Source organism: Fomitiporia mediterranea, assembly GCF_000271605.1.
Source record: "Fomitiporia mediterranea MF3/22 unplaced genomic scaffold FOMMEscaffold_6, whole genome shotgun sequence".
Classification (NCBI taxonomy): domain Eukaryota; kingdom Fungi; phylum Basidiomycota; class Agaricomycetes; order Hymenochaetales; family Hymenochaetaceae; genus Fomitiporia; species Fomitiporia mediterranea.
This window is the reverse complement of record NW_006760391.1, coordinates 1559195-1571666: the sequence shown is the minus strand read 5'-3', so window position 1 is coordinate 1571666 and position 12472 is coordinate 1559195. Positions and strand designations below refer to the sequence as shown.

The following is a 12472-nucleotide window of genomic DNA, read 5'->3' as shown; positions in this document are numbered from 1 at the left end:
AAGGGCATTGTGTAATATCAGGATATGCATTTTACTTGAGTGATTCATTAGTTTTGTAGTTGTTGAGAGGGGTTATGTGAGAGGCTTAGAGGGATCACACAAAGAGGGGGGATAGTGGACTCGGCTCGCTCTACTTAGTGTCATTGTCCATTGATTTAGTAGGTATATATAATATGTAGCTATGTCTTGGGTACGTCTGTTGCTTATATGTGTCATTCCATATATGTTAACACTCCCCTTCAAACATATATTAGTTTAATAATATGTTTGTTTTGCAACTATTCGTTTATTTGATTTGTAGTTATTTTTATTTTTATTTTTAGGGGTAGTTATAGCACTGCTACCACTCCCCTTCAAACATTTATAAGTTGGCCAGACCTATAAGATGTTTGATTTGCAGATTGTTCCAACATTTTTATTAGTATTGTATCTGCATTGTACGTTGTGTCTGTATTATATTCGCTCGTGTATTACTTATAATAATATCATTTGTATAATATAAATGCATTGTTCGTATTGTATATTTTAGTCCACTGTGTGTTAACTTTGTGTGTTGTTAGATATCTATTAAGTTTTCGTTTGGTGTTGTGTTATTAGTTCTGTAGTTTGTTCATCTACCATTATATTATTAAGTTGTTGTTTGTTGTCTTGTAGACTGTTTGACATGATTGAAAATGTTCAGAGTTAATCTGAAGTTCGTGTGTAGTTTACCATTCAATGACAGTATTGTTTTCACAATAAATCGTTCGAAATTGTTATTAATATCATATGTGCTTCAGAGACCTGCAGAATCTCATGAGCACTGTGTAAGATCATAAATTGTGTGTTTTATTTATTAAATTTGCTCGAGTATTACTAGTAATTTCTTTTTACTTTGCTGTGAAACTAATGAATCATGCTAGTAAAATGTATATCCAGTGTTGCAATGATATCCTTCTTTAATCATTGCTGTCTGCATTCGTTTACATTTGTATATGTGTTAAGCATTCAGCAATAGCTGATTTATGTCTTTGGATTGAAGCTTTGCATTGATTGTATATCAGTAATATCAATAATACTAGTTGTTTTTGCTAGATTGCTTCATTCTGAGATTGAGGAGGTTTTATGCTAACATATATTTGTTGCATAGATATTATATCTGGCTGTAGGCAGCTCACTATGTGTCTAGGTGCATCATATATGTATTATATCATGAATGTATTGTTTGTTTGTTCGCTTTACATTATTGTTTATATTTATATATTAATGTTGCATTCTGTAATGAATTGTTTCTGATGCATCCTGAGTAACTATACAATCTGTTGCATTATTTCTTCAATAGCCAACGTAATTATCTGTTGTAAATTGTTAGTAACGTGCATTCGTATTATTTGTTATTAACAGTGTTATCATGAATTGTTGTGATTGTAATGTCATGAATATTTATTAGTATTATGGCTATTGTTCTTTGCTTTTTCTTTTGTAAAGAATGATGTATTGTAACACAATCTGCATATAATTGATATATTGGATTATGTTTACTATAATCGTCTCCTAGCATACTTTAGTTAATCTAGTGGTATGCACAATTGTAGTATTCGTTCAACGTTTTATTTGTTAATTGATTAGCTAGGTAAAGTGTTTTATATATTAGTTTTATTTATTTTATTTGAATCATTGTATAGATATACTTATTAGTATCTATCTGATGTATTTCATAATGTTATAATGCTGTTCACACTTGTATTAATTGCATAGTGAGGGCAAATTAATTGTTTGTACAAGAATCGATTTAATAGTTTTATTTGATTATATGTATGTGCTCCATACTTGTTTGTATAGTTATTATCTTCGTATTGTTCAATTGTAGTTACAAATTATATTGCAATTATATTCGTATTATTGTATGGATGTATTATTTATCATTTTATGTATGTTCCAAAGTATTATTTTCATTATTCATCACTTTTATCCATGAACTATAGTCTGGATTGATGAATTATTTTGTTATATGATGTGATATTTGTTTGTAAATTATTTATTTTCGTATTAAACTTTGTTAAGTTAATTGGATTATTATATTAATATTATTTGCCAAGTATGAGCATTTGTTTTGTAGTAGAATTATTATTTATTTAACGTTGAAGTTCAATCATGTGTTGTGTTGACTTCTGTTATTTGTTCCAATTGATGTTATTTTGCATTATGTCAAATGATTTACCTTTGTGATCCGTTATATCTGTCTGTAACTTCTATCACTTATTGTTTTTTAGGATCAGTAATAAGATTGACGTTTCTGCATCATGAATATTCATTTGTTCATCTGCAGTTTCGTGTCATGAACGTTTGCACATTTGCTGCAAAGAATGCTTTGGGAATATGTGCCATTTCTAGGCTTTATTATTATTAATTTATTAATTATCCGTTTGAGTAACTTTTATAAGCATTGAAAATGTTATGTGATGTATAACTTTTATATTCTTTAATAAAGTATTTCACATTCGACAGATTCGTCGGATTCATTGCGGATTTCACTTAGTGACATAGTCAATATGTCTGCATTAAGAATTCAATGTTCATCATTAGTGTGTATATTATTCAATTACTCCCTTTCAATTCGAGAAGGTTATTCTTTGAGTAATTGACAAGTAGTGTAAGTACATAAGTACATTGTTGATTTCCTTTCATGTATTTGTAATCCAACAAGTAGTGTTAATACTTTGTTGTTTTACTTTCATACGTTTGTCAGTATGTGTTATAATATAACAGTATGTTTTAAGTTAACTCATGATGTTTGACATACATCATTTTGTTTAAACATTACACTGTAACATTGTACTGTTTGTTTTATAAATTTTAATGTGATGTTTGTAATATGTCTGTAATATTTCAGACGTGCTAAGAAATCTCTCTGTGTGTTTGCAGTTACAACATCAGTTGCACATCTATTCATATCTCTGATAAGATGTAATAGATATGCTTGTGTCTGCTTTTCTTTATATATTATACTGTCTGAGATAATGTGTTAAACGTTTTATTAATTTATTTAATCTTATTATATTATGATTGTTTTCGTTTGTAATCATTATAATAAGTGTGTCCATTGTAGTTTTTCTGTTGTTTGTTGTACTAGCCATATTGGCATAGTACTTCACTTGTATATAAGCTTTGTAGCTTCAATATAAGTTTATTTATGCTTTGTTAAAGTATATCTACATTCTGTACAATTAAATATGTTCTGTTACATTGTTGTAGTAATGGTAGAGGTATTATTCTACTGTTCACTGTTATTATACATCATTATTATATGTTTACACTATCATAGGTGTAAAGTATTGTTATTTGTTTAAAGACTATAATTGTGTACTCGTTCCTGTACCATAGTTACTGTAATGTACTTTGTAACTTTATTATTATTATTAATTCGTCCATAGATAGTTGTACACTTTTATAAGCTGTATTAGTGCATAGATATCGGATGTCTTAGATATTGGATGTATGTCTGCTAACTTCTTTATCTCATATCTGACATGTCTGACATATCCAAGACATGTACCCAAGACATGTCTTACATTAATTGTTTGGCTGTGATATTGTCATATATGTTATTATTTGATTTATGTTATAACATATGTGCATTTGTTGACAGTGTCTATCATTTGTACTATTATAATATTAATAGCGGATGAGTAGTGTCTGCTTTCTCAATCCTTCTAACGTTCGTCCATAGTATGATCAGTTATTTATAATAACATGATCTCTGTAATATTATAGAATATTTTAGTGATTAAATGTTGCAGTAAGTGATACTCATTGTAGTTTCAGCATCACAATCATAGATTATGTTATTACTGGGCCAATGATCATAATCACTAAGATGACAATCATATAATGTCTGGGTCGTATGTAGTATAGTAGATTGTGCGTCTGTAGCGTATCAATTTGTGTTTGGGATACTCAGACAGGTGAGTCAAGTTCTGCCTGATCAACGAAGCTCTTCCGAAGTGATGTGATGATTCAGGAGAGAAAGACTTATTTCTCATTCACCTTCTTTCTCCAGTGGAATCTTTCTGTCTGCCACCTTTGTAATTGTTGAGAGGGAAAACTTAAGGGGGGCACACATAGACAAGGGGTGAGGTGACGATTGACTGCTCAGTGTCTCTTGTCCTTATATTGTATGTATTCTAACTGAGACATTATGAAGTCATTGTCTTGTGGTTTGTCTGTTGATAAACTAATCATCTCATAATACTCCCCTTCAAACTCTTACTAGTCTGAGTAAACTGGTAAGATGTTTGACTTGTAGTACATGTAGTGCTTTAGTTAATATATCTGCTTGTTGATTGTTTGTCTGTATGTATTTTGCATTTATGTACTCTAACTCAATGTAGCATTTAATAAAATCTTTCTTATAATCTAAATGCTTTGTTTGTTCCGAATATTTGAGTTTGTCTGATGTAACTGTTTGTATAACAGTATTGTTATTACAATAGATATTAATTAGTGTATCAGAGACCTACAGAATCTCTTCAGCTAAATGAGTAAGTGTGATTGCTTCTTGTGTTCCTCTTACAAGAGCTATTAATTCAGCTTCATACATTGAATTTGCTACCAGTGTTTGTCTTTTACTTGACTACTGTTAACATATATGGAATGACACATATAAGCAACGGACGTACCTGAGACATAGCTACATATTATATATACCTACTAAATCAACGGACAATGACGCTAAGTAGAGCGAGCCGAGTCCACTATCCCCCCTCTTTGTGTGATCCCTCTAAGCCTCTCACATAACCCCTCTCAACAGGTTATGAGCCTTGCACTCCCTGCCTACGCTTTATCTACACTCTACTATGTCTATGCTCTATACAGTTCTATGCATCACATGCACACACGCAGCATACTACGACCGTGTTGATGGCAACATATAATTCTTGGACTCTCTTTCACATGTTGTTTCTTGGTAGTACACAAGAGTGTTTACACTTTCCTTCATCTGTGAACCTTAAGCTTAGCTGTGCATACGTATATTCTATTGTTACAGAAATGATAAGATGGATATTACTTCTTTAGCGTACCGAATGACCACATCGCGACTACACTTTCTTCCAGGGGTGTCAAAGGAAGGCTGTTCGAGTTATTCTTCTAATCATGGCGCCGACTCGGAGATGCGTCATGTCCACGCTGCAATGCGTCCCTGCTGGTAATACAGCACATTGACCGAGATCAATAAATTGTCCAATCCGGTGAGTTTGTGACGCAATGCGAGACAAGTCTCTTACTAAAGGATATTGCTGACGTTTTGACTGCAGTAGCACAATTCATAATCATTGGCACAAGTCCGAGATCAACATCGGACTAAGATCAATGTAGAATAGTATTTAAGCAGATTAAGAGGACACCATGCCTCCATCACAGAGTGTCAGCCCAGTAGTAATGGCTCCATCTATTCCTACATCTGCTCGCACAGTGGTTCTTCAGAACCATATCTCAGCAGAGCATGATCTTGACCTCTCTTCGTCGCCCTCTGGGACCTTTACCGTCAAGGAGATTCCTATTCCTAACCCGCTTCCGGAGGACTCCCTTCTCGTTCAAGTAACCTATCTCTCCAATGAGCCAGGACTTCGTATCTTTCTACAAGAGTCTATACAGTTTGAACGTAATGATATGGTCCCATACCAGCTTGGTTCGCCCATTATGTTGCATACAGCACTCGGTCGCATCCTGCAAATCGGTGGTAACGATTCGAACGGAACACATAAAGTCGGGGATATCGTCCAAATATCGCGGTCTTCCTGGGCAGATTATGTCGTTGTGAAGAAAAACGTAGCAAGACCAAGGAAGTGAGTCTTGTAGTTCCAAGTACAAGTTGGTAACACATGTTCCTGATGCATTGCTCTAGGGAGATACCTGGTGTTCCCATCAGTGCATATGTAGGCGGCCTTGGATCGTCAGGAGCTACAGCATATTGGGCATTGAAAGATATTTTGAAGCCTAAGGAGACTGACACACTCGTCGTAAGTGGAGCTGCAGGGTAAGTCCCGTAACGACGCGAACAATCCTTTTAATGACTTTATTGCAGAGCTGTCGGGAACGTGGCCCTTCAGTTTGCAAAGAAAGTCATAGGAGTCAAGCGTGTTATTGGTATCGCTGGTACAGACGAGAAATGCAAATGGTTGAAGAGCGTTGGGGCGGACGAAGCAGTTAATTACAAGAGTCCGACGTTTGTCGAAGACCTTAAGAAAGCAACTCCCGATAAGGTTGATTTGTGAGTAACCTGACACTAAATTGTGTTGATGCTGATAATGTGTCATGCAACAGGTTTTTCGATAACGTTGGCGGATTGATCCTGGACGAGGTGATGATGCGTATGAAACCTCACGGAACCATATGCGCAGTCGGTATCATGGCTCGTGAGGTCCCTATCCTTTTATTCAAAGTATAGTTACTGAGTTCCGGGGTAAAGATATGAAGGATGCACAGGCACCATTCGTTTTGCGTAACTATGGGCAAATACTCGTCAATAGACTGTTACTAGAGGGTTTCACGCTCTATGACTATTTTGACCGGCTCGGCGAGGCCGAAGAAGCACTTACTGCGGCAGCAGTCGCAGGGAAGCTTATTTTGAATAGTGCGGAAACTGTTGTCGATGTCCATGGAAAGGTTGAGGAGATACCAAGAGTCTGGAATGGGTTATTTACCGGCGTAAATACTGGAAAGCTGATTACGAAGGTAGCAGACTGACACGGAAAGAGGCAGAGAGGTGAATTATAGAATACTTCGTAGTAGTACTTTTCGTCTTGTATCACGGATATCAACTGCCCCGAAAGAAAACAATTAAATAGGTTTCCAGAGGATTATCGATGCATAGGATCGATACATAGGAGCATGCCAACCAGGCGTCCTGGAGGACTATGAAGAAAGTTGTTTACCTGAAATTATGTGATAACACTCAAACGTATTTGAATTTGAGCCTTCGAAAAATACATGGTCAGATTTGGTCGAGTGCCTGTTCCCACGATCACCTACGTGTCGATCGCCAAAAGTCCAAAAGGTCATTACCCGTCTTCACTTCTTCCTCCCACATCCCGTCTTCATCTCGGTCCGCTCTGCTACAGAGTGGGTCGTATTCTCTCTCAGGTTTTTCTCCGTCAAGGCATCTCGCTCAAGGTAATCTTGTTCTCTTACAATGGCAGCGCTTTCTGCGGCAGAACTTCAGGTGCGTGCAAACCGGCTGCGGCCACTTCAACCTTTGAAAGTGTTAATGATTGTTACATATCGCATGTAGAAGAGACATGAACTCGAGGGAGCTCCGGACCCCTTTCCGTCTCTTCGAGAGGAATCATCTCCTGCAAAGCCAAAGCGGAGCAATGGAACCGCGGCTGGTATAGATAACTCTGAGCTGGCCTTCCCTTCCCTTGCACCGTCTGGTCCCGTGCGGCAGGCTGCATCCTGGGGTGCTTCTCCCGGTGGTCCCCGCATTGCGCCTGCAGTACAGGCTCAGACGTTGCTTACTGAACGGTTCACAGTCACCGCTGCAAATGTTGACTTGTCTGGTCGCGATGGTCGTCCCGCAACTCTTCGTGACGCAGTGAAGCAGATGTCGGCTAGGCACCCTAAAGTTCGTGCGGAGGCGAGCTCATCGACTACTGGTAGCGGAGTCCGCGAAACAGAGTTCTTCCTCAAGTCTGAATCGGCTAAAGAACTCGAGCGCGCAAAGCGAACGCTGGTCTCCATTGTCAGTCCGCAGGTCAGTGTAGCTCTCTTCAGGTGTGACATTGAAGGAGGGGTGCTAATTTTACTGCAGGCGTCCATCATCCTCAATGCTCCTGCTTCCACCATTGCTACGATTATCGGACCCAAAGGCATGTATTTTGAAAGTGATACACTAGGTAGCAAGCCGTAAAGATTTATTCGTAGGTGCTTCTCTGAAACAGATACGAGATCAAACAAACGTTCGGATTGATATCCCACGTAAAGATGCGGTCTCTCCCGTCCAGGCTAGTGGTAATGACGTCGCACATGCATCTAATGAAGACGAGGAGGAAGAGCCAACTGTTCCGATTACTATTACTGGACCAAGGCCCATGGTTGAGGAGGCTCAAAGTATGCTTAAAGCCATCATCGCCTCCAAGACTTCAAAGACGACGCAACGCATTCGCGACATTCCGGACCATATTCTACCGTTCATCTTGGCCCGCAGTCCAGAGGAGTACTTGTCTGATGCTCCAAAAGACGCGACAGTCGATCTAAAGGGAAATACAGTTGAACGCGAAATTTTAGCACTCGGCGATAGAGAACTAGTAGCTCAAGTCGTCGAGAAAATTAAGGCCCAGATTGATGCTCTCAAGTCGGACCTCTCGAGCTTTGAATTGAATATCCCCAAACGTCAACATAGGTTGCTCATTGGCCCTGCTGCAAAGGAAATTTTACAGAATAGCAACTGTGTCGTCATTGTTCCTCGTCCTGAGGAACCAAATGACAGGATCACAGTCTGGGGCAATTCGGATGATTTCGCGAAGGCAATGCAATTCGTCACTCAGAAGGCCAAGTCTCAGCATATTCAGGAGGTCCTCTTACCCGGCCCTCTCGAGTTGTCGAAGCAAATCGTAACGTATATCACGCGGACGCAGTATCTGAGGAGCTTGACTGACGCAAACCCGGGCGTTTCGGCTTATCTTCCTCCAGCTGGGGTATTGAAAATGGCTAAAACTCTTAATATCGATCTCGTCGGTGATAAGGCAAAGGTGGAAAAGGCTGCACAGCAACTTTCTGCCTTTATCGACACCTTGGTGGGAGGTACTAAGGATGTTCCGGTGGATTGGCTTCTTCACCGCGTACTTATCGGGAAGTATGCTAAGAAGTAAGTGGTTAGAGGATGTTGTCTCTTTGCGTAGACTAACGGCCATGTAGGCTCAAACAGTTCCAGGATAACCACAACGTTAGAGTTTTCTTTCCGGATGAATCAAAGGAAGACTCCTTCGTTTTACTTGTGTACGATCCCAATTCTCCATCTGCTTCTCGTGACCGCGATGAGAAAGCCAAACACCTCGCGGAAGTTGAGAAGGAGCTCCTAAAGCTATCTCGTGATGCGGCTGATGTCAAGAGCGAGCTTATTCCGGTAGAAGCTCAGTGGCATCCATACGTTGCTGGTAAAGACGGAACTACGCTCAACGCGTGAGATATTTTTATCTGGCTGTTTCTACGAACTTCTCATAGACATTGTGCGCTTTTCTACGTAGTATTGTCGGTGAGGATAAGGCTTTGTCCATCAAAATTGGCCAGGAAGCTGGAGGCGATACTTCGGACTTCATTCTCGTCCGGGGAGCGAGCGCTGACGTGGATCGTGCTGTCAAGGAAATCCAAATCATCGTTGAGAACGCGAAGAATGAGTTGATTGACAACAGCTATGTACGTATTTTCACGATATGTCTCCCTACTGCGGTGATTAAAAAAATTCTTCACAGTCTACCGAATTTGAGATCATCCGGGACTTCGTAGGCCGTATTGTTGGCTCCCATGGAGCGGCAATTAACAAGCTCAGGGAGACGCTCGGCGTCAAGATCGATTTCTCCGATGACGCTGACGACAAGGAGAAGGATACTGGGAAAAAGAAAAAGGCGGCTCAGAAGGCAAAGGTTAAGGTATGTTTGAATAGTTAGATGTCCTTTTAGATGATTCATTCAAGTTTTCCCAAGATCGTTGGCCGGAAAGAGAATGTCGAAGAGGCCAAGAGACGTATTCTTAGTCAAGTCGAGAGGCTGGTAAGTAGCGGAGACAGCTGCGGTTCTTTGGGACTTTACTAATGTTTAATATTTTAAAAGGCTGATGAAACTTCCGAAACCCTGAAGATCCCTGCACAGTACCACTCTTCTCTTATCGGCCAGAGTGGAAAGTATGTCATCCGCCTCGAGGAAAAGTATTCTGTAAAGATTACATTCCCTCGTGGGACTGGTGAGAGTGGAGAAGGGAGGACAAGGGAATTGCTGAAGCCTGATGAAGTCCTGATTAAGGGAGGCCGCAAAGGCGTCGCGAGTGCGAAAACGGAGATTCTTGAAGTATTGCCAATTTGTTTACATCGTCGATTAGAGCTAATGAGTTGGTCATCCAGGCTGTCGAATTCGAGAAGGAGACTAATAACATTACCAAATTTACGGTCCCAACTAATTCTGTTGCTCGTATCCTCGGGAAGGGTGGTGCGAATATCAACGAAATAAAGGACAAGACTGGTGCGCAAATTGATATCGACAAGAGTACCGATGATCCGCAAATTACGAACATCACTTGCCGTGGAACCAAGAAAGCCATTGCCACCGCAAAGGCTGACATTCAGGCCATTGCAGAACAGGTTGGTCAGGAGGTTACCGTCACACTCAATATTGAAAGGAGGTTTCACCGCTCGATGATTGGTCCTGGCGGTCAAGGACTTCGAACCATCGTCACTCGTTGCGGAGGACCCAGTGATCCTAAACAACAAGCTAACCTCATTCGATTGTGAGTCGTTGATCACCGCTCGCTTGACTGTATCATATCTGACACTGTACATCCTACAGCCCTCACCAGTCTGAACCATCCGACGAAATCCGACTAAGAGGTGACGCGGTAATCGTTAAGAAGCTTCAGCAGGAGCTCGAAAAGATTGCCACGTCCCTCCGCGACCGCGTGGTTCTTTACGTTGATGTCCCCAACTCGCAACACAGGGCGTTGATTGGGAGAAATGGTCAACACCTTAACGATCTGCAAGGCCGTACTGGAGCTCAAGTGCAGTTCCCTGGGTCCCGCTCATACAATCAAGTTGGCGAAGCGGAGAATGCTGCCGACTTCAAAGACGCGGATCCTCAGAATCTTGTGAAGGTATCCGGCACGCGTGCGGCGTGCGAGAAGGCTATCAAGGAACTTACGGTAGTTTACAACTCCCTTGCTGGCAGAAGCGTTCAACTAACTCTACTTTGTATTCCAGGCAAGCATTAGAACTCCTACGACACCTACGTTCGAAGCAATCACAGACACCGTTAATGTCCCTTTGAAGTACCACCACTTCATTAGCCAGCAGGGACATCTCTTCCGCACACTTCGCTCTTTCGGAGTGAACGTCGACCAGTCGACCACTCCAACCAAGTCATTCCTTCCAACTCGCCCACCGAGCGATCAGGCTACTTCGGCTCGCATCGATGATGCGGATGAAGAACCTGCTGGCATCGAATGGCAAATCGTGCCAAACTATGAGGATGCTGAAGAGGGAGACTCTATTTGGACGCTCAAGGCCCGCGATGACTCTGGGCTCGAAAAGGCGAAGAAATATATTGCTGATGCTATCAAGCAAGCTGAAGAGTCGTCTTTGGTGGGCTTCCTTACACTCCCAGATCGGAGTGCATTCCCTCGCATTGTTGGTAAGTGGTGAATCGTACGAGCATCACGAGTGCCAGACTAATCTTGCTTTCTGCAGGTGCCAAGGGCTCTAACGTGTCGCGTCTCCGTACTGAAACTGGCGCTGACATAACTGTCAGCAGAGAGGATAATACAATTACTATCATTGGTCAGTGATCTCGTTTATTTGGCGAGGTTGATCCGATTTAAACATGCTTGACTGTAGGCTCTGAACCTTCTATCGAAGCCGCAAAGGAGGCCATCCTCCACATTCACGCAAACCGCGGCGGACGTCGTAGTGACTAGATACTCAAATTTGTCGTATTTGCTTTGTTTTACCCACACACAAAAATGCACACGGGATGGACGGATCTGATTGATCTATCTAGTTTACTATTACCTCATAACCTTTCGACCAGTTATTCCTAACATCATCCCTGTCGGGTATCGTGTCATGCTGCTCTCTCAAAAAGTATTGTCGCATATGAAATGTATCGAGTCGGGGGGCAATACATAATCTCCATTCAACGTGTTGAAATTTAGACATTGTCAATGATGTGTAAAACATTGTTATAATTTGAGTGGAAGCTCGAATCCTGAATGGTGAGCAATTAGATGTCTTGAATGCAAAGTGAAGTGGTGTGTGAAATGGAAATGAAGTTTCTGCCTTTGAATGTAGGTATTGTGAATGGTGAGGGGCAAACATCAATCCTAGCTATTTAGTGACTCATAATGTAAATCACGATATCAGAAGTCATTAAATAGAATAATTCTATTGTGTGTATTGTATGATATACAAATGGGCTGTGGTCCGCATAACACGAACAGTAACAGTGAGGATGAGCAGTAAGGAAGAGAGAGGAACTTCAAAGATAGCTTAACGAAGATCCTCTCGTTAGTTGAAGACTTCACCAACGAACGGATAAGCTCGACGACTAAGTCAGTCACACAACATGTGCTCAAGGAATCAGTCGTACGCTATTCACAGGAATACTCGAAATGAAATGACCGTTGCTTGAGAATCCTGTGTGTCTCTCGCTAGCCTAACCAGCCGACGGTATCACGTTCGTGACGAGTAATAGATAGATGGTGCATTCTGGGGATGAAAGGACGTCAGCATGAG

At 40.7% G+C, this 12472-nt stretch overlaps 2 protein-coding genes across 2 annotated transcripts; both read left to right on the top strand.

Moving 5' to 3' along the window:
* Positions 1-5418: 5418 nt before the first annotated feature.
* Positions 5419-6726, top strand: FOMMEDRAFT_84611 (NAD-binding protein; the record flags this gene model as incomplete). Its single annotated transcript, XM_007266466.1, has 5 exons — positions 5419-5825; positions 5885-6016; positions 6065-6250; positions 6304-6400; positions 6457-6726. The coding sequence occupies 5 exons, from the start codon at positions 5419-5421 to the stop codon at positions 6724-6726; spliced, it is 1092 nt and encodes a 363-aa protein (XP_007266528.1).
* A 335-nt stretch (positions 6727-7061) lies between these two features.
* Positions 7062-11871, top strand: FOMMEDRAFT_107810 (uncharacterized protein). The gene is made up of 14 exons (XM_007266465.1): positions 7062-7201; positions 7271-7732; positions 7790-7847; positions 7903-8845; positions 8896-9159; positions 9225-9393; positions 9450-9626; positions 9681-9746; positions 9807-10040; positions 10094-10476; positions 10536-10884; positions 10943-11372; positions 11429-11518; positions 11576-11871. Exons 1-14 carry the CDS (start codon positions 7172-7174, stop codon positions 11653-11655), a joined length of 3735 nt encoding a protein of 1244 aa, XP_007266527.1. The 5' UTR covers positions 7062-7171; the 3' UTR covers positions 11656-11871.
* The last annotated feature ends 601 nt before the right edge of the window (positions 11872-12472 follow it).